Source organism: Lethenteron reissneri, chromosome 23 (assembly GCF_015708825.2).
Source record: "Lethenteron reissneri isolate LAM-NWPU_2019-01 chromosome 23, ASM1570882v1, whole genome shotgun sequence".
NCBI classification, from domain to species: domain Eukaryota; kingdom Metazoa; phylum Chordata; class Hyperoartia; order Petromyzontiformes; family Petromyzontidae; genus Lethenteron; species Lethenteron reissneri.
In genome coordinates this window covers 8,130,584-8,152,287 of record NC_083801.1, presented here as the reverse complement: position 1 = coordinate 8,152,287, position 21,704 = coordinate 8,130,584, and the positions used below count along the sequence as shown (strand labels likewise).

Below are 21,704 nucleotides of genomic sequence, written 5' to 3'. Positions count from 1 at the left end.
CACAAAAAGAACACGGTGTGTTGTAGGTGTGTGTGCGCGTGCAAGTTGGGTTTAACTCCCTAGACCAGGGGTCGGCAACCTACGGCTCCGGAGCCGCATGCGGCTCTTTACGGGCTGCTTCTCGACGATATGTACGTATGTACAGTATGTACTCAGATGCATTGCGGCTCTTGAAATACTGAATTTTGTACCGAATTGGAAAGAAATGGCTCTTCTTGTTATTTTGGTTGCCGACCCCTGCCCTAGACAAACGCTTGCCTTTGAGTTCTTGGGTACAGCTATATAATTAGCGTAACGGGTTGAATTAAAACGTTATAATTCACAGTGTTTGGTGGATACTGCTTGTAAAATGTATCCTTTATAAAAGGCAGACATTTTATAACAGGTTATAAATAGATTAAAATTAAACTGCTCATTAATTTGAACCATATTTTCTTAAAATCAAAGTTACCTGAAGAGTTCGAAATCTTGGGATTTGTAGAATAAGCCCCATTCAACGAGTGATTTGTCATAATATCCATTTTGTATGCAAGAACATAATTGCATTTTTTTTTAGTTTAATGCAAGTTTTCACCGGCATGGTGTATCATGTGCTAGAATGAGGCTAAGCATATTATAGTGGAATGAGGTCACGTGCCACTGCAAAAAGAAGTTGTCTACTTAATTATTTGTTTATCCCTATAAATAAGGCAACCGGTGGATGAATAAAAGAATGAAATAAATAAAAGAACAGAGTGTGCCAGTACCCTTGTGTGCTGATTGCTTGTAGGCCTCTCCCATCTTCTATCACAGCAACAGCGTATACATTCTCAATTCTGAGCTCTGGTCCATCAACTTGACAGCCGTGGCTTGGTAGTTCACTCCCGGCCGTAATTAGTTATTGGGAACTAAGCCCAAGGATTAACCCACATGCCTGCTTTGTGCACATCACTGCATCTGAGTGGCTTAACAATGCACAGAGAGAGGGGCAGGCAGGGATTAAGAAATTTCCTCGGCAACGTGTGCGCTAGGGTTGAAGGGCATCTCTCGGGAGACCTACGCACTTCCACTGGCTTCATGGCCCATTCATAAAAACTGGCTTTTTTAAGCTCCATTTTTTTTCTTTTTCCACAGAGCTTGAGTATACTAGGGCCATTATGCCAGAGCTATGTGCAGTCGTGCATTGCACAGTTTAGTTAGGAATTAAAGCAGCTGTACATACTACATAGACTGTGGGAGTTTTCCTGCTTTTATTACACAAAGGGCTACAGTACCAGCCATGGTTTTTTAGTTCAACTGCATGTTTTTTTATAAACCAACGTATAGAAATGAGAGTTGTTTATTTCAGTGAATAATTTATATTTGTTAATTCCAGCAGAACCATTTCTCAAGTATCATCATAGCAATTACTAAATTAAAATGTACAGCCCTTTTTAGATCACTACTGGATGAAGACCTCAACGTGCAATGTTGGGTATGAGTGTTTAACCATGCTTCACCATACTGGTCAATGTAGATTGGGATGGGAAAACAGCCAAGGACTGGTCGAGGTATCATTCACCACTAATGTTATCCATGACAAAATCTTACCTCGGGTCACTGGGTTCATAGTGCTGTGCATTAACCACTCTGCACCACCACTTGCTCCAAGGCAATTACTATGCGTGCCTAAATATTGTTTGTCGACCAAAAATAATTCAGTGGTTTAAAGATAATGTTCTTTATAAATAATTAATATATAGGAACTTCTCGAAGTGGAAATGCATCGTCTGGTTTGTGTTGCGATAAAAGCCTAATGTGCTCACTCTTTTAAAATAGAATAAGTTAAACACCACGATTACACATGTCCCTATACGAAAATGCCATTTTCACTTGAGTGTTAGCACGGGCACAATGAGATGTGACAAGTAATGGCGCAGAGACAACAGTGATAACAAATGCTTTGGCCTTGGGCAGGTACATGTTGTTAGTGCTTCCGTGTAATTGGTCGTCAGTCACTGCGTGGTCTGCCGAGCTGACGCACTGATGCTGAAAGTCGTCTGGGCTACAGCCGGCAAAGCAGATTGCACCAACCTCCTCCCACCCCCCACAGTGACCACGATTGTCAAGCCAAAATTATGCCACCGCCTTATCATATATTGTCGATGAATAATTAAAAACCATGATGAACTTGGCCGTATTAGTGTAGCACATAGCCAACATGTGCACTCTGTAAATTATCTGTACATTAATTCTTTAACTGTGGGTGCAGTAATAGGTAATGACAAAGCCCTCGGCAACATTTTTATTAAATGAACGAGAAAAAGAATTAATCTTGAGCAGTAACTAAAATTGGGAAGGAATATAACCTCAAGGAATACAGTTCATGCAAAAACAGGTTTTGATCTATTTGGAATTTACTTTCACTGGCAACCGTGAAATAATCTTCTTGGTTCTTTCGGTAAAGTCACGTAGAAGGGAAATAATTATATAATGAAAAAGTAAAACATAATAAAATTATTATCATAATAATTACATAATAATAATTTTATGATGTTTTATTTTATTATTTCCCTTCTACGTGACTTTACCGAAAGAACCAAGAAGATGAATCCCTGCAGTCACGAAAGCTTCAAATCGTGAAAGAATCGTTAAATGTTTGAAAGAATTCTGGTCATAATGTTTTTTTGTCGCAACTGCAATGCTGTCCATATTTTATGGTATTTTGGCACCATCTCACCATGATTTGCGTTGAATGTTGCAATGTTAAATTTTAAAGTAAGTGTTCATTTATGCATGTTTTTCATTTAAATATCCTCTACCATGTTGGTAATTCCAGGTAAGTTGGAAAAAAAACTAAAAACACGTTTAAATCATAATTTTCAGCTTTTGGTTGAATTTATTGTACACCTCTGTGTGCATAGCTCATGGTAAGGTGTATTGAATAGTAATTCCACAAGGTCATATGAATTTATATGTCACACGTGGACCACAAACCTGACAGGTTTTTTAACACTTTTTAAAACCTTTCTCAGAAAATAGATTTTTTTTCTTTTACATGATGGTATCATATGGTGCTATCCCATCATTTTATAATAGGTACTTTCACATTTTGCAGAACCATCTGTTGCCATGTTCTATTTTAACTGTGATTTTTTTTAAGCGTGTCATGATAATTCATATAAGTCATGTCTGTGTCCTGCAAGGTACGAGTTATTTTAACATTAATTTTGAGAAGGGATTCTTACCTTTTATTGGTTTCACCGTGTCTCCAGCTACAGCTATTGTATCTCAACACTGTTTTGAGCACATTCAAGACGGTTAAATCATAAATAAATGATAAATAAATAACATGATTTATAAATATTGCTTCTCTTTGCTGATGGGTTGTCTTTCAAAGAGTATCAACAGCCGTATTCTATCCGCTGTTGAATGAATACATACTATTGTGCCTAACATTCAGCTTGGAATAGTCTCCGTTTAACAACAAAGAGATGTATGATTGACATGAGTGAAGGGCATTTTAGAGTGGATGGGTGGCTACAGACATCTATTGCCTGAATCAGTGATCTTTGCCAGTACCACTTAGATTCTACATTGAAACCTGAACAGTCACCTGTTTTAAATCTGGTATGCATTGATAGACTCAGCCCCATTAACAATGATTGGAAGAAAAAAGCTAATTGCTTTAAAAATGTGGGTTTTCACTTAAATCAGTATCAGCAAGCTCTGAGACATGACATTTTCAAGCTCGTTTGATAAAAATTCAACACATTCATAAAAAACTTTGACTTGAAAAGGAAAATATAGAATAGGTGACATTTCTGGCAGTGGTCGTCCTTTATAGCGCATAATAGCTTTTTATGTGGCTGAAACATCGCCCATCCTTGTATATTTGTTCATTTTAAGGCCACAGTGTTATTGACGAACCTGTTGAGTTGTTTGTTTATTGCTCTTGTGCACCGCTTCCAACGCAGCGTCGTACCAAATAACTTGTCAAACATGTTCGAGATGATTGATGTTGCAAACACCCAATGATTGCCATCGGCAGAAGTACTGCGGCGAGATTCCTGCGATTAGAATGGAGAGGCTGAAGTGGCTCCAGAAGCAGTTCAATACTGTAGTGAGGAGTCTTGTGGAGCCATCGTCTAAAATGACATGAGCTTCTGCTCATTGTCGGGTCTGAAAGGGTATTTATAATAGCGCATTGTGAAATCCAAAAAGTTAAAATATCATAAAGGATTCATCTTCTTGGTTCTTTCGGTAAAGTCACGTAGAAGGGAAATAATAAAATAATAAAAATAAAACAATTAAATTATTCTCACGACGTTTCGGCCACAACGCAAGCAGCCGTCCTCAGGTGAAGAACAGGTCTGTCTTTCCGAAAGAACCAAGAAGATGAATCCCTGCAGTCACGAAAGCTTTAAATCGAAATTTATCATAAAGGAGTTTACTGGGCCAATTTAGTTTCCAAGTGAGAGCTTGGATAGATACAAACTATAAAGAGAGTTCAAAGTCGCATATCCAACATCACATTCACCACGATTCATTTACGCAAACAGGCTTGTCTTTTGATTCTCTACATCTGGTACTTTGCTGGCCACCGAACAGAGATGGTCACTGCATCGCGTGCTTTCAGATGCGCTTCTGCAGCGGTCTGGAACGCTCTTTCTTTCTATATTTGGAAGCCACTGGAGCTATGCCCTTTTCAATCTAGACTTGAAAACTCATTTGTTTAGAAGTGATTTTTGTCTTTAGTTTGTTGTCCTTCCCCCGCACCTCCGATTAGCACGGCTGGCTATGTATGGTGTGAAAGAAGTTCAGCATACATGCAACATAAATTACGTTATTAAAATATGTTTTCTTTCTTTAGAGGAGCATAATTTTCGCCAATAAATTCTTCAGATCACTTATCATAAATAGGAAGATGGTCATTTGTGTGGAAATATACTCTCTTGACATTACAGATTCATGATTTCTGGCTATATTTGAGGTTCATTTTTTAAATGTATATGTTTAGTCATTGGCATTTCAATTGTGAATTAGCTCAGGTTTCTGTTGAAGCAGTGGATAAAGTTACTGTAAATATGTGACTACCTCAAACAAAAATTGGATATTTGGGGTGTAACGATTCTCCTGCCATGCGATTCAATGGGCTGTCACGATTCAAGGCGTCAATTCAACTGAATAATCCATTCTTCTAGGAGCATTACGATGAATACTCGTTCCTCTGGGCAACAGGGGGTCGGTCGTCAAAGCCCAGTACATACATAGTTCACGGATTGAAACACATAGATTCTTACACACGTGATTTGACACGTGCATCGTTCTATTAAACAATGAGTTTATGCATCACTACACGTCTTGGTTATAGTAATTTCATGCTTTTCGATTTAAAGCTTTTGTGACTGCAGGGATTCATCTTCTTGGTTCTTTCGGTAAAGTCACGTAGAAGGGAAATAATAAAATAATAAAAATAAATCATAATAAATATTTATTTTATTATGTTTTTTTTTTCCCCGTCTACGTGACTTTACTGAAAGAACCAAGAAGATAATGTCATGCTTTTACAAATGACGAAAATTTGGGCAAATGCTCACTTGTGTTGCATTTTTTATGAATAACATGCACAAAATATTACTGTACTGCAGTAATTTCAAAATACCGTTCACCTAATTTTCATTTTAAAAAACATTATATTGTTTCTAAGATTTGCTTATTGATAACTTGTAAATTAAAACAGAGTGCAACATGTGCATTTGAACAAATGCTTAAAACATAAAATCTGTTTTTTTTATCCTAAATGTACTCCAAGTAAATGTACTCCAAGTACATTTGCCAAGAACTCTGCCAGTTTTTTGTTGTTGCAGGAAATCAGCTCTGAGTTATGTATTTTCAAGATGGAGACAACTATTCTGGTTCAGTATTGCCAAAATAACATTTAAGCCAGTTTTTCTTCAAAATAAATCTGCATGCAATAGATGCAGACTACTCATTTCTTCAGCTTGCTTTTAAATGTTTATGGTATGAACTTTTACATGGTATGAAATGTGATACAGTATATCACATTTGATACCAAAATGAAACCACTCAAGAGGTTAATGGGTATTTTGCATGCGTATTGTAAGTTCACATTCAGCGATATAATTATTTTTAATCGTTATCGGATGGTTTGCAGTTTTTCACATTATTAAAAGTATAATTTTTTACATTTCTCTTTATGTTTTTTTCTTCAACGCTGTACTGTATTTAAATCATATGTAGGCAAGCCCTGTCTTTCATTGCATCATGATGGAACTATTGTGTAGCGTGTACACGTTTTACTTGCATATGTGTAGCATACTTAAACGAGTTATGGTGCACGGTAGTAGACATTGCAGTAAACAAAGAATGAGCACTGCTTCACAAATGCTATAAAGCACTTGGAATTTCTGATATATTATCCAAGACAATTTAATTATATGTACGGTATAACCATTTTTGCATTTATAGACCACGGGGCTTACGTTCTCACTCAACATTTTCTGAAACGCCGCTATGCTGGCTTGTAGTAGGGATTACAGTATAGGCATCAGGCTCTGTCACTAGTACAAAATATGCCTATCCATCGTAGTCGTATATTGTTGTGCCCTATATGTATTATAGTTCTACGAACATGTTTATAAAAATGAAATGGTTGTGGCTCTAATTCGTGGAACTGCATTCTGAACTGGCCCAACTGAATTTTGTATAGACCATTGCTTAAATAATGTACCACATATATCTTATAAGATCTCCCACTGGTAATACATGGACATTCCTTTGCCAATCAACTGCTGGATGTGGGTCTCCCAAATCACATGCACGTCTTGGATGTTGTTTGACGATACTTCACCATGCTAGTCAGTACAGGTCAGTGAATGTTTGGGAAGCATTCGTGCAGGAGCATTAAAGTACAGTACAACAATGTATTTCTCTGCACTGTCCACCAGGTAGCCCCACAACCTATAACACCTGTGACGCATTGTGGTTTCCTGTCCAAGCATTATCTAGGCTCAAACCCTGCGTAGTGTCTGAGATTCGACAAGATTGGGTGCATTCCGTGTGATTCGTTTAAAGGCAGGTGATAGTTCTAGATTTGAAGCTTTCGTGACTGCAATGATTCATATTCTTAGGTTTTTTTCGGTAAAGTCACGTAGGTAAAAACATTAAAAAGTAAAATAAAATAAAAATCACGACGTTTCGGAGGCAACACAAGCTTCCGTCTTCAGGTGGTACCGTCACAACCACGACAGCTGTATCGAGTAATCTCTCATTTACTTGATACAGCTGTATCAAGTAATCTCTCATTTACTTGATACAGCTGTATCAAGCAATCTCTCATTTACTTGATACAGCTGTATCAAGCAATCTCTCATTTACTTGATACAGCTGTCGTGGCTGTGACGGTACCACCTGAAGACGGAAGCTTGTGTTGCCTCCGAAACGTCGTGATTTTTATTTTATTTTACTTTTTAATGTTTTTACCTACGTGACTTTACCGAAAAAACCTAAGAATAGGCAGGTGATAGTTGGATCTAAACAAGGTTATTCCTCCCCACCCCACGAGCATGTATTCCTGTATGCTAAACATTACCATCAAAGCATAACATTGCTGCACGCGTGAGATAGACATTGGTCAGATATGTACTTGAAAAACATTGCCCCACAATGGAACTGGCCTCCCAAATAAGTCTTGTAATTGCTGACATTATGGTGTATACTCAGGGTGTTGATATGTGGAACTCTTTCAGGAGCTGTCAATGAGTGCTGTGTGATGAGGTCACGCGATACGCGTGATAACAGTAGCAGGTCAATGAAGTGAGTGTTTGCGCACTGTACGTGCGTGTGTGGCCACACAAATTGGAGCAATATCACTGACGTTTCACGGAGCTCGGGTTTTCTACTTTTACCATATGAATCGCATCAGTGCTGCCCACTCAAAATAAAAAAAGCGTAATTTGCTTTCAGAGAAATTTAACAGTTGCAAAATCGTGAACTTTAAATGTTAAATTACGAAAATGGAAACCGCAATTAAATGAAAATATTGAGTTAAACATTGGCGTTCAGGAATTGCATTTCTTTTAAGCGTGTGAATAATATATTTATCAACAAAAACGTATTTATTTCAGTCCATTTATGGAAGGATGTGTGGCTCGCATGAAGTGATGTCATTCACGTGACTCATTTGGATAGCCATCAAACTTGTTTTTGAAAACGTGTTTTTGAAAACAATGTGCCATCAGATCGCTTCTTATGTTAACACTCCCTTATTAAAGCCAAACAGCCACCTATGGTACCAATTAAATAATTGGATCTAGTAATTCCAACCATCTTACATATCGTGAATTACCATGCTGTTTTTACACATCTTACAAGTAACACACTCAAACGGTGTAAGAAGCAATGGAATCTATGTTTATTAATGTGGACTTTTGACAGTAAAAGCACGGTCAACTACTTTGTAACGCACACTACATTTCGACTAAAACATCCACTTGTTACATCTGTGGGTTTTACAATGGTGTATTTTAATTAGCGATGTATGCATGCTTAAATGTTTGTCGAAGCTGTGCTGCATAAACTAAAATATTCTACCTCTTTGTATCCGAGGCCCTTTGGCAATTAATTGTCCTGAAGTGGCAATATTGAACCGTGTGATCAATAATGCCACTGTCGGGGAGATTCAATGTTTTTTTTAAATAAACATCCCTGAATCCACCTGGACTCTTGCGTCCCGATGAAAGATGGAATGGGTCTGTCAATGTCTATTATAATTGGTGGGCCTGGTGGGTGTTTATAAATTATTAATGAATGTCACGCAATTGCTTTGAAGCCCCCACCGCCCACCCCCCCACAGATTGACGCAGTCGAGTCGGAGACACACGGTCTGGAAAGAAGAACCGTCTGGCCTTATTTTAAGAATGTTCTAAGCACAGATATGGTTATATTGTGGGTGTGCATGTGAATGAAAGCTGATAAACAGTTTGAGCTCATTATTTTATATTGCAAATGCAGGTGTCTTCCATGTGAATGGGTTTTTTTTTTATTTTACCCCTTATACAACCACAGACAATTTATTGAAGCGAAAAGACGACACGCATGAATTGGTTTGCTCGGTATTTTCTCTACAGTACTTTCATAAGTGTCTTACCCCCATAAATGATGAGTAAAGCAGTTCGTCACTTGACACAATTTTGAGACTCGTTTAATAATGTTCGCTGCAGTTACAGTGATTATGAAGAGGCTGCATAGTTTTGTGATTGCCGATTGTTCCGGCAGTTTGTTAGAACTGAGATCTAGCAGAGCTTCTAAAGCCTGGTTTCTGTATAATAATTCCAGTGATGCCTTCTGCACCCATGTGTTTTCAATTGTCTCTGCCCACAAGTCCAAAAGACAGCTATACTAGAATCTGAGGCATTGTGTTCAAAATGCATGCCAGAAACTTATTTAAAAACGTATATATAAAAAAAACTACAATCAAAACAACGTCAAATTACAATTCCATGAACAAAACAAATCCAACATTTTATTTCATATTTGGCTATTTTCTACATGACCAACGTGTTCTATTTGGAGAAGCGGCAATGTGTAGGGGTGGAACGTTGCATCAGTTAATAGATTAATATCGATGATTAAGCTCACGATACATGCGCACAAAATACTCCCGATATTTTTCAATCAAAATTTGCCGCAGCCACTGGAGGTGCTACCATTCACCACGATGTTGAAAAAAGTTATAGATTCATATCATGACCCTGATGGTTGAATTGTTCCACACATCGTAATGACTTACCACATTCCAAGTGTCATTCTCCTGAAGAACGTGTGCAAAGAATGCAAAATAAATAATTTTTACTGGAATTTTATTGCAATTGGTATAGGCAATGAAGCGTGTCTTCCCTAAAAGTACTCGTGCTATGATACTTGCCATTCCGCGTGTTATATGCATTGGCTCTTGTGTCCACCGGTATATCACCTATTCGTTTCACACTTTCAGTCAACGATTCGAGAAATGTTTACTTTATTTAGAGACTAGCTCTGCTCACCATACGCATTTGTTTTGTTCCATGTGCAACAAAAAAGAAGAGAATTGGGCAAACCTCCAAAGCAGGACCATCCCGAAAGTCCTGATTTAATTCAGATATTTGTGGGTATAGGAATATCATCATTATTATTGTTATTGCATATGCACATCTAGCGAGGGCATATATGATGCTGTTGGCTCTCCCATAATTCCTTGAATATGACTTCTGTCCAGGCTTAATGAATACGTTTATCCAGTGAGATGGGGATCTCTTATCATCTCTCATTGACTGGAGAGAATTGTGGTTTTCCTGAACATCTTCTTGTAAAGCCTGCTTGACCCACAACACTGTGTGATCTGCCTTTCAGACCTCAGTGACCATCTGCTGGAGGTGGTTGGGCTGGATGGAGCTATGGAAATGGGCCAGATCTACACGGGGCTGAAGAGTGCAGGTTCCCGCTTGGCCCAGTGTTCCTCCGTGACCATCAGGTAGGCACTGTTCTTTTAATGGACAATTTAACAATGTCCTTTGTTTTTAACTGTGCGTACCTTGTATACTTATTAGTGTGGTGGTCAAATGACCCCCGTGACCTGCATGGCAGGGGGATCACCCTCATCTAGCAGTGGATTGACAAAGGGCTGTGCGTGAAGATTATATATATTTTTTCTCTGGCATGGTTTGTTCAATATATATGAATATAATGTCATCGTAATAATGTGACACAGCTCAGTATATTTGGGAGAATGGGACCCTCTGAGTTATATATTTGGAACTCTTAAAATACTAGACGAAGAGTGTTGGCGCAGTGGTGAGTACACCGCGCCATGAACCCAGACATGGCTAACAACATTGGTGAGTGACATGTGAACCATGCCTGCTGCTACCCACCCATCACCCCACCCTTCACCAACCTGCATTGAACATGATATATAATGGTCAAACAACTTAGTTGCAAACGTGGTCTAAGGAGGCCTTCATCCAGAAGTATATTTACAATAGGCTGTAAGTTGTTTATTTTGCTGTTTCAGCATTATAATTTTCACATGAGCTTTGCAGTATTTGAATACAAATGATTACTACAATTAAATGGCATCCACGTTTTTTGATGGTCCAGTAATGAAACAGAGGAACCTGAAACATTTCTTAAATGAGCTTGCAGAAAAGTATGAATTACCTAAGCTATATTAATACACGCATAAAAATAATAATAATAATAATCCCTTTTCTCTGTGCATTCACCGAAGTGTAAGTGCTTACAGTTATCAGTTTCCCCAAGCACATTTATAGAATGTTTAAGATTAATTTGTTCCACACACTTAAACCTATTATTGTCTAAAACCCTGTTTTCCAATAAGGGAAAATATGAATATTAAGCAGTGAACACCCAACATTTTTTTTCAATTAACGTGTACAGCATACTTATTGTGACACAAGTGGAAAGCAAGTCACACATGTACGAACAATCAAACTGTTTTTATAAAGTTCACGCCGCTATGTAATTAAACTTAGTAGGAGAACAATTCAAGACAAAAAAGGTACCTTATCCAAACATACACAACCGTTTGGCTCTGGTTTATGCTGTTGACACATTCCATCTCGATGTAGCTGCAAAGTGCCATCACTCATGCTGTCAGCCAACATCAGTAGCTTGGTATAGCGCCAAATGTGGCTTCCTCCAATTTTAGGTATGAGAGTAGTGCATATCATTGAGCTCACATTACAGCTCTGGCAAAAATGGATTTTCCACTTTGCAGACATTGTCAATTTGCTTTACATATTTTCCCAATTGAGGACAGTGTTTTTTGGCAGGAGAGACTTCCTGCATAAAATCTAGAAGAATAGGAAAAAAGCTTTTCAGGGCCCTTAAAAAAATAAAATATCCCAACATTAGTTTTGCTTTTTTTCAGGAGCAGTTGTGGACCAAGGTTTAGTAAAATGCATGTTGAAATTACTTTCTGGAAAACTCATTGAATAAGCAAGTCTTGTGGCTTTTGTTTGCGCTCGGCAAACTCGCATTGATTCCAGTCCTAAAGTTAAATGCAGTTGAATTGAGGCGAGACATCCATGGAGAATTTGTGGATCGGCAATAATTAAATACATCCTGCCTCTGTGCATTGGTCATGTCAACAAGCTGGCTTTAAACAAAGGTTACGGTTTTTGTTTTTATGTATTCTGTTTGCACAGCAGAAGAGTGCATCCTTGATAGATGATGACATTGTTGCTGCTTTGCAGGACGACCAAGCTGCTACCTATGCAGATTGATGGAGAGCCTTGGATGCAGCCACCCTGCACAGTAAGCGAAATATGCACACTTTACAGCACATCGCAGAATATTGTAGAATAAATAAAGTGCTCATACATGCCAACGTCAGGCGAAGCCTTGTCAAGACCACTTAAATGAGATAGTTCTGATTTGGGACAATATGTCTGTTAAATAAATTATATTTCTTGCAGCGGAAATGATTGTGTATGATGATTCAAAATAGCACTCTATCTTATTAAAATAAACACGTAGATTGAAGGAAATTTTCACAAGTTGCTCTTGAGTGCCCATTGGCTGAATGGCTATTCAACTGTTAAGCTATACAACGTATATTTAATAACAGTTTAGCCTAGATCACGGGTCGCCAACCAAAATAACAAGAAGAGGCATTGTTGTCAAATTTGGTAAGAAAAAATTAACCCGTAAAAACTAAGTTTTTCACTTTAAATCCTTTATGTGCGTGGCGGCTAGAGTCCTCTCGTCCTCTGGCTTGAGATGGCTGCCACCTATGGGTCAGATGATTGTCTGTCACCATTAAGCAATTGGTAATTAAATATTTTTTTTTTCTTAAACAGTGTAAAATTTAGGAAATTTTTTTTTACGAAAATTAATTGTCACGCACAACGAGTTTGTGTGCAAAATGTCAGCTCGATTGGATCACGGGAAGTGGGTTTAAAAACGACTGAAAGATTTGCACGGTCGTAAGCAAGCAAGCACGCAAGCAAGCAAGTGAACTTAATATAAAGGATTTTAAAAAAGCTCTATTTCAAGAGCTGCAATGCATGTGAATACGAGAAGATGGTCCTCAATAGAAATAACATTTTGAAGCAGTCCTTAAAGAGCCACATGCAGCTCCAGAGCTGCAGGTTGCCGACCCCTGGGCTCGATCATCACTCCGTAACTGCTTCTATGTTTATTGCTTGTATGCTGTTATACATCAGAAAGCAAAACGATAACAAATTATGGTTTGTCATTTGTTTTTTCGTGGCGTGTTCGCTTCCACAAAATAATTTCCAATATCAATTATTCACAGTAGATTGCAGAATAATTGTTTTTTCTCAATTGGTCATTAGGCTTTCTAAGAAGCAAATCTACAAATAGAATAAATATAGTATGTTAAAAGTTAGTTCCAACAATTATGGGCTTAACTTACGATCAAGCTATGAGAGTAATTTTTTTTCAGAATGAGGTTGTGTTAGATATGCACACCCAAGTTGCGCATCTCTTAATGTCACCCACAAGAGAAATGTACATGCTTTTGCAGGTACACCTGCATTCATAAAAATGCCCGTGGCTTTATTGTAATGACAAGTTACATCTTCTACCAACCGTGCTAATCGATGATGCTCATCACACCTCCGATTAGCACGGTTGGCTACGCACGATGCGAAAGAAGTTTAACATACTCTTTGGTTCTTTCGGTAAAGTCACGTAAATTAAATCACGACGTTTCGATTGCAACACAAGCAATCATCATCAGGTGTGAAAATCACAGCTAGAATTTTTTTTACTAAAGTAAAAAATTTTGTACAAATTAGTAAAAAATTTCTAGCTGTGATTTTCACACCTGATGATGATTGATTGTATTGTAATCGAAACGTCGCGATTTAATTTACTTTTTTTTTACCTACGTGACTTTACCGAAAGAACCAAAGAGTATGGATCCTTGCAGTCACGGAAACTTCAAATCTAGAATGAAGTTTTAACATTCATTAATTGTGATGATATGAGTTTGTTGCTAATTATAACACGACCCCTCAAGTCTCGCTGAGGCCTTTACTATATTTTTAATATTTAAGTGGCTTAAAATGCCATTGGGTACCTGCAATATTCTTAATTATTTGGGGTGCCCATAACCTTTGTCTTAGTATATTTGTACTTTTGATGACACTGAAAATGTTGACTTTATTTAACTATCACTAAGAACGCCTTTTTACTGTTGTCTATATTTGTATAAAGAAAATACCAAAATACATATTACTAGGGGAGATGGACAAAACACACACTTTTGCCAAGGCTAATAAAGTGTTAGATGGATTAATACATAAGAGATGGCGATGGCTGAGGAGGTCTTTGTCCAGCATTGGCTAGATATGGCCTAATGACGATGATTATCATGAAATGCACAAGCATAAAAACAGCAACATTCAGTAGTTTCATTTGTTACGTAACACTTAATACACCACACCAGGCTTAAACCTTTCGGTAAATACCCATGGAGTGAGCATGGAGGATGTGTATGACAAGAAGTTGGTGAAAAAACACAACATTGAGTTCGTGACATTAGGCCAAGGAATTATTTTGGGATATGCTGCATACCTAAAATTGCTTTGTGGTTACAATTGTTGAATCAGTGGTACATGTTTCAATTAACCTCAAGGGAGCAATTTTTGTTGGTTAGGATAAACATTGTCCGATTATATTTAAGGGTGAATTTATATGACTCTAATTTTATTTAAGTTGTTATTATTCTCATTATCATTATTATTTGTTTATTTATACTTGATATTATCTTTGCAAATGGTAAATACAATTGGGAGTTTTGCACACACCATAGCTCGAAAACCACCTGAACGCAAGTAAACGATGGCGATCTCATAACTGCGATACTGTACATTGCAAAATGTTGGCTTGCTTTTATGTACAAAATATGCTTCGTAATTATAGTGCTTAGCCAGCATACACATTGATATAAATCTAATTAAGTACGCCGGGGAATTAAAAACTTGCTGTTCTAAAAAACAGGCAAATTAATGGTGATTTTTTATTATGTAAGCGTATTACAAATTTATTGATGTAAATATTCTAGTTAATAAGTGTAGACTAATGAAAGTGTGGGTAATTTAGTCCACTTGAGTGTTTAAAAAAATTCCTTCCATCGTTGTAATGTTTCCATAAATGATGAGTAGGGTGGTCAGACCTGACTCATATGCCTGCTTCGTTATTTGATGTTGAATTGTTGCAGATCAAGATCATACATAAAAACCAAGCGCCCATGTTGATGGGACCGCCACCGAAGACTGGATTCTTCTCTTTCCTGAGACGGAAGAAGAACTAAAGGGCAGTGCTGCTCAAGATCTGTAAAACTTTTGCAGATGGTGCAACACCATTGCTTGCACAGCACACACACACACTATGTCATATCTAAAGATTCAACTACTTCATCATACAAGACGACAGTGATTGACAGTATGTAAGATGTGTAAATCACTCTCCGTCATACACTCTCCACGCATAGTCGAGGCTTATGGCCTTCCAACACTACACAACTTAATTGTGAGTAGTTGTTCTGGGTAAAAACATTAATTGCATTCCATTTGTCGGATATATTAATGATGCCAAATAACCCTAAATGTAAGTACTGTATTTTAAATGCCCATCAATATTGCATATATGTTCAGATAATGCGTTGCATTGAAGAAAAACAAACATGCATAATTACCTTAAGTAGAGTAATCAAAGACACGGGTTCTTGATCTTTTTATGCTACAAAACAACTTAAACTGCATATTATTACAATCCTAGTACAGTAATAATGTTTTAAAGCGCCATTATACTGTCTTTTTAAATGCAGAGTGCACTTCACCAAAAGTAATTGGTAAATTCTTTACAATTCTTTTTTTATATGAAAGAAAGTTCATTACACTTAAAACAGCCTATTTTAATGAAAAAAAAAAAATCTATACATGCTGTTTTATATTCATTTACTCCAATTGGTTTTATTTTGGGCGGGGATGAAGACATTTTGCTGCAGGATCTTTTTGTAAAATGTGTTTTTTTCTCTCTCGCAATTTGTCGTACATGGCATGGTTTAATCATAGCATATTCAGGGGATGTGGGTGTAATTGTGAGGGGGAGGGTGTATGTTGGACATTATTATTATTGTTAGATAAGCTTGTAACAATGCCTGCTTGTCGGTGAACAGTTGTTCATTAAAATGTTTGCATTAGGAACTAATTTCTGATATTAGAATCCTTATTTTTTTTCACTGTCGTGTGCTTGACCACTTTTGCAAATATATGCACATACACAATATTTGTTTTTGCTGTTTTAGCTATTATGAACAGGTTTTTTTTTAATTGTATTTGAATAAGATATTCATGTGTTCCACATGTGTAAAGATACAACTTGTTAAGGAGCCTAACAAATGGAGCCTTGGCCAAAATCGTTATCTTCCCACATTCTTACAGCCCTGTATAACTTATTATATTATATCAAACACACACTGACACAACTCGTGCACTGTAAATATTATTGTAAAGGAACATTTTAATTATCAATGTTTAATACAGAAAATATGAACGACGTGCTCAGGGATTAGGAACCCCCCATCAACATCTGAGTGCCACAATCTCTAAACAACGTCACACATGGGATGTGCCTTCATGTTCCCAATCCCACCAGTCCCCAAAAAACCTCACGCTCCCTTCCTCTTGACACAACACGTGTCAACCCAAGCCATTACGCTCGTCAGCCAAGGAGTCCTGCATGATGCCATACATGTGCTTTTCTTTGCTAAAGCAACATGCAAGACCCGCGTCTGTGCTGCGTGGCCTGGTAACGTAACCTGTGATTTGAAGCCAGGTTAAGTAATATGCCACGTTGCAGCTTGTCAGATTTGCTTGATTTTATCTGATGCAAACTTTCATTAACCCCTCTGCGAGGCTTGCCAACAGTGTTGCCACCACCACCACCACCACCACGTGGCAGTGTACATTAACATGGCACATTTACATTTGTTTGGATCAATCACGTGTGTTGAAGTTGACAATGCAAACTGTGAGTAACCTTGTAAATGTGATACGTATCAATTGCGTTTTGGTAGGTGTCTGGCATGCTGCCAAATTCTGTTTCGTGGTAAGCATGGTATAGGTTCATAATGTATGTTGCTGCTGAGCAGAAGCACCTTTAATATTGAAGCTGCTATTCTGTCCAGTACTATGTATAAAATAACTATGCATGTGCACACCCGTACCACGATGCCTATTAAGATAGTCGGCGTATCAGTAGTACATCACAATTATGCGGATCATTCCAATGTGCAACATACACTGCAATGACGATACACGTGGCTCCAGGTTCAGAACAGAAACAACAACAAAAGCTCCACCTCAGGTTTTTACAGTCCCACGTGACACGTGCAGTTAAGCCAGGTCACTCTTGCAAATTAGACGATATCCTGATCTTTGGAGTTGTCACCCGGTTAAACAAAAGTAACTTTAACGAATTTATATTTGGAACACAAGGGCATTGTGTGACGTTGGTGGTGATGATGTTGATGCTGTTGCACCCGGTTTCTCACGGGAAGCTCCGTGTTTTGCGTGGGCTCGCCTGGTGCGAGAAGCCCCGATGATGAAGCCACTTGGCAGTGCATCCCAGTTTGTCAATAAATCCACGTCGCAACGTTCTTGCTGGAGACTTCAAAGAAAGACCCGAGGCGGAATTTGTTACTTCCTCAACCTGGAGTCACCAACTGCCACCCGAATACTGGACCTGTCACAACTAATTGTAGGGGCATGCATTCTGCAGTAACGTTATCATAACTACTGTGATATCACAGTAAATGCGCCCTAAATTTAACAAGGTTGTAGTCGTGTTTTTATGTTTTTTTTTATAGATACTTCAACAAAAGTTGTTTATTATTGCACACTAACAAAGGGAAGTGGACTTTTTACCATGCGGCAGACCTGGTTACTAGTGGCATCGACATTAATGTACATTTTAAGGTTATCTGCTCACGAGTTAAACAGATGAGGTCATGTATGCTGTTTTTGTCTTTTACCCATGTGATCTGTGCATTTGCGTCAGTTTTGTCGTCCGTGCGAATTAAATAAGCACAATCTTTGTTGGTGCGATTTAAATGTGACTTGTGGACAGTTTGTATGTATATTTTATGCCTCGCCTTCGTATGTTCAACTCTGTTTGTGGCATTTACAGCTACAATAAAAAAGTTCAACTTTGACATTAAATTTGTATTTTCAGTTGTATATGGTGCTAAGTTTTATGTATCACTGCAATATACATTGATATAGGTATGAATATATTAAGGGGTGGAGTGGTGGCACGTTGGTTAGTATACTGCACGATGAACCAAGCTTCTTGAGCTTGATTCTCGACCAAGGATGACAGCAGTTGTGAGATATCTGGACCTGTCCTTGGTCTCCCCTTTACCAACCAGCCCACACATTCTGAATTCGTGGCTGTGTGCATGTTTAAACATGTACTATACTGGTAAAGTCACGTACAAGGGAAATAAAAATACAATACAATTCTCACGATGCTGTTTTTCAGACAGCTCTGTTCTTCACCTGAGGACGGCTGCTTGTGTTGTGGCCGAAACGTCGTGAGAATTTTATTTATAATGTTTTATTTTTATTATTTCCCTTCTACGTGACTTTACCGAAAGAACCACGAAGATGAATCCCTGCAGTCACGAAAGCTTTAAATAGAAAAATGTACTATACTGTTTCAGTGGCTTGCAATCTGTAAATAACATTAACCATTCAGTATAAATTAGACGATTCTGAATTTACCACAAGAAATACAAACCAGGGATTTTATAATAATGATTTTCACTTTAGGCAAATACAGATAGGTCAGACTAACCATGAATAATTTAAAACTAATAAAATGGTAATATATTTACAAGCGTTGCGATTGACACGTCGTGATCTATTTATCTACCTACGTGACTTTACCGAAAGAACCAACGAGTATGGACTCCTGCAGTCACGAAAGCTTCAAATCAAGAATGAATATATTTACAATCACCTCGTTTTCGCTTTATTGAGACCATTGCATGTTTATGCATCTTTGCATCATCTTGCTTCCTCTTGGTTATGAGAAATTGGATATCAGTTCAAGACTCGAAAATATATTGTCTTGCACACAAATCTTGAATTTAATCATTCATGTGAGTATCCCATTAAGATGTTAGAAAGTATCGTATTCATTGCAATAACTTAATGGAATGTTTGAAATTTACATTGCGTGCATCAATTGTATATTAAACATGCGTTATTGAAGGTGTTTTTTAAAGTTTGCCAATCAATGTACGTAATTCGCATATATATGACATACACTATATACCGATCATCTAAATGCGGTACTTAATCTTATTGTTTTACTGGATTTTTATTATTATGCAATGTTACTCAACAGGAAGCGTCTGCTCGTCCTTTTCGATTCTGGGAAATAGATTTTCAAACTGGTGACCAATCTTAATAAATTGTGTTGCCAAGACAAACAGGATACTCAAGGCTTTCCAGTTTAAGTTTGGCCATCTATTTGTACAGATAGGACAATATCGTAGACAAAGAAATGCATCATTTATGAAAATAAATTACTGCCACCAATAATAGTCATAAAATACGTGCTTTTGAGCACGGAATATGTTTTGTCTTTGCGATAATAATAAAACATCTCAACAGCACTCTACAATCCCATCTCTAAATCAAACAAGTCCGGCCAAGTATCATCCGTCCCCTGTTACCATCTCACTAAAAAAAAACGAGTTTCATGTTCGGTTACTAAAAGCAATTCAGACCGTTGCAATGGCTCTTTTTGGTAAAACGTGAGCCTCCTGAGAAGTATGTGTGTATGTATGTTGAACTTCTTTCGAACTGCACGTAGCCAACCGTGCTAATCGGAGGTGTAAAGTATGGCTGGATGAGAGAGTCTTCCTGCTATGGACCGTCGCCATGTGTTGTGCCACTACATGAACACATTTGCGAAGTTTCTGTACATGGCGCTATAGTAAAACCATCTGCATATGTTGACAAGTCCATGGGCTTGCACGGTTCAAAGTCACTATTATAATCACTTTCCTGTGGAAATGTTACATAACATCATTCTAAATGTTGTTTTCCAACCGTATGTATGAAGTAGTTTTCTGAAGAGGCTAATGACCAAGTGGCTTATACATTATAGTTTGATTTATTATTTTTCTCTGTAATTAAACATTAATTGCACCCACAATTACAAAGTACATTATGACATATTAAGAAAGACAATGCTACAAGCATGATAAGTACTGTCTACCGCGATACTGCGCTTTAAATTCAATGTGTTGAGACCCATGCCCTATGTTCTTCTCATTATATACATCATATTAGTATGTAAATCATGTGTTAGGGGCCGTCCATAAATGACGTCACGCAATTTTGGACGATTTTTGACCCCCCCCCCCTCGTCACACGACGTCACAAAAAGTCAGACCCCCCTCAAATATGACGTCACAAAGCCCTGCCCCCCCCCCCCCCAAAAAAAAATTAAAACATGCTTCAAATCGCTTTAAATTATTGTCATTGTAGTGCTTATTTAATGTGTCGCTGTACTCTGATGTTGTAGGAGAAAACATTTATCAAAAAGTATATTTAATTAAGTAGAACGTGTTGTCTATATTTATTTAAAGTTGCGCATTGTGATGTTACGCCACATTTCTCACCCCCCCCCCCTCGTCACACATCGTCACAAATGTCTGACCCCCCCACCTCTTCTCCCCGCAGTGGCGTGAGCAAGCCCCCCCCACCCCATTCACGATAGCACCTTTGGGGCCGTCCATAAATGACGTCACGCATCTGGGGGGGGGGGGTCAGATATTTGTGACGATGTGTGACGAGGGGGGGGGGGGGTTGAGAAATGTGACGTCACATAAAAATGCGCAACTTTAAATGAATCTAGAATTGTTATAACAACACTAATTGTTATGTTGTAGGAGTGTTGTTATAACAACACTGGTTGTTATAGCAAGACTCCCACAACATCAGAGTACCAGCGCCACATTAAATACGCACTACAATGACTATAGTTTAAAGCGATTTGAAGCATGTTTTATTTTCAAAATAGAAATATGGTTTGGGGGGGGGGGAGCAGAGCTTTGTGACGTCATATTTAAGGGGGGGGGGGTCTGACTTTTTGTGACGCCGTGTGACGAGGGGGGGGGGGGGTAAAAAATCGTCCAAAATCGCGTGACGTCATTTATGGACGGCCCCATTACCTTTCACCCCGTAGCGCTGTGGACAGTTTTCCACTGGGCTTATTTTACACCCGTGCGTGCAACAGAACGAGCACATGAAAGAAACCCCCCCCTCCCCCATGAAAAGTCTTGACCCCATGGATGTCCTCCAGCCAGAGTTGTTAAGTGCGGTGTTTGTCAATGCACAGAGTTTGCTGCGTGCTAAAATTAGACCTGTCCCACACAACTCACCCTCCCCCAAAGACATTCTCTGAGTTCAACACTGAGGGGTTTCTGCGGCACTGGATTTTTTTTTTAAATTAAACTTGGTACACCACGAGAAGATCACCTAATTGAACAATGTGCAACTTCGATTATGACAAGTCCAATGAAAAACAGCATTGTAATGTGGGTTAATGATAAGTTGGATCTTTGTAATGCTCTTAAGGTGATCTGTACCTCTGCAACAAGCACCAAACGC

The 21,704-nt window shown here is 38.2% G+C and overlaps 1 protein-coding gene across 2 annotated transcripts in view; it reads left to right on the top strand.

Annotated features, from left to right (window-relative positions):
* The window catches only part of LOC133345913 (diacylglycerol kinase beta-like), a 43,099-nt gene extending 24,916 nt beyond the window's left edge, over window positions 1-18,183 (top strand). For both annotated transcript variants that reach the window (XM_061557026.1, XM_061557027.1), the window contains exons 4-6: window positions 10,372-10,492; window positions 12,237-12,297; window positions 15,233-18,183. In XM_061557026.1, the coding sequence (XP_061413010.1) occupies window positions 10,372-10,492; window positions 12,237-12,297; window positions 15,233-15,325 (275 nt within the window). In that variant the 3' untranslated portion in view covers window positions 15,326-18,183. The remainder of the gene's footprint in view (window positions 1-10,371; window positions 10,493-12,236; window positions 12,298-15,232) is intronic.
* The last annotated feature ends 3,521 nt before the right edge of the window (window positions 18,184-21,704 follow it).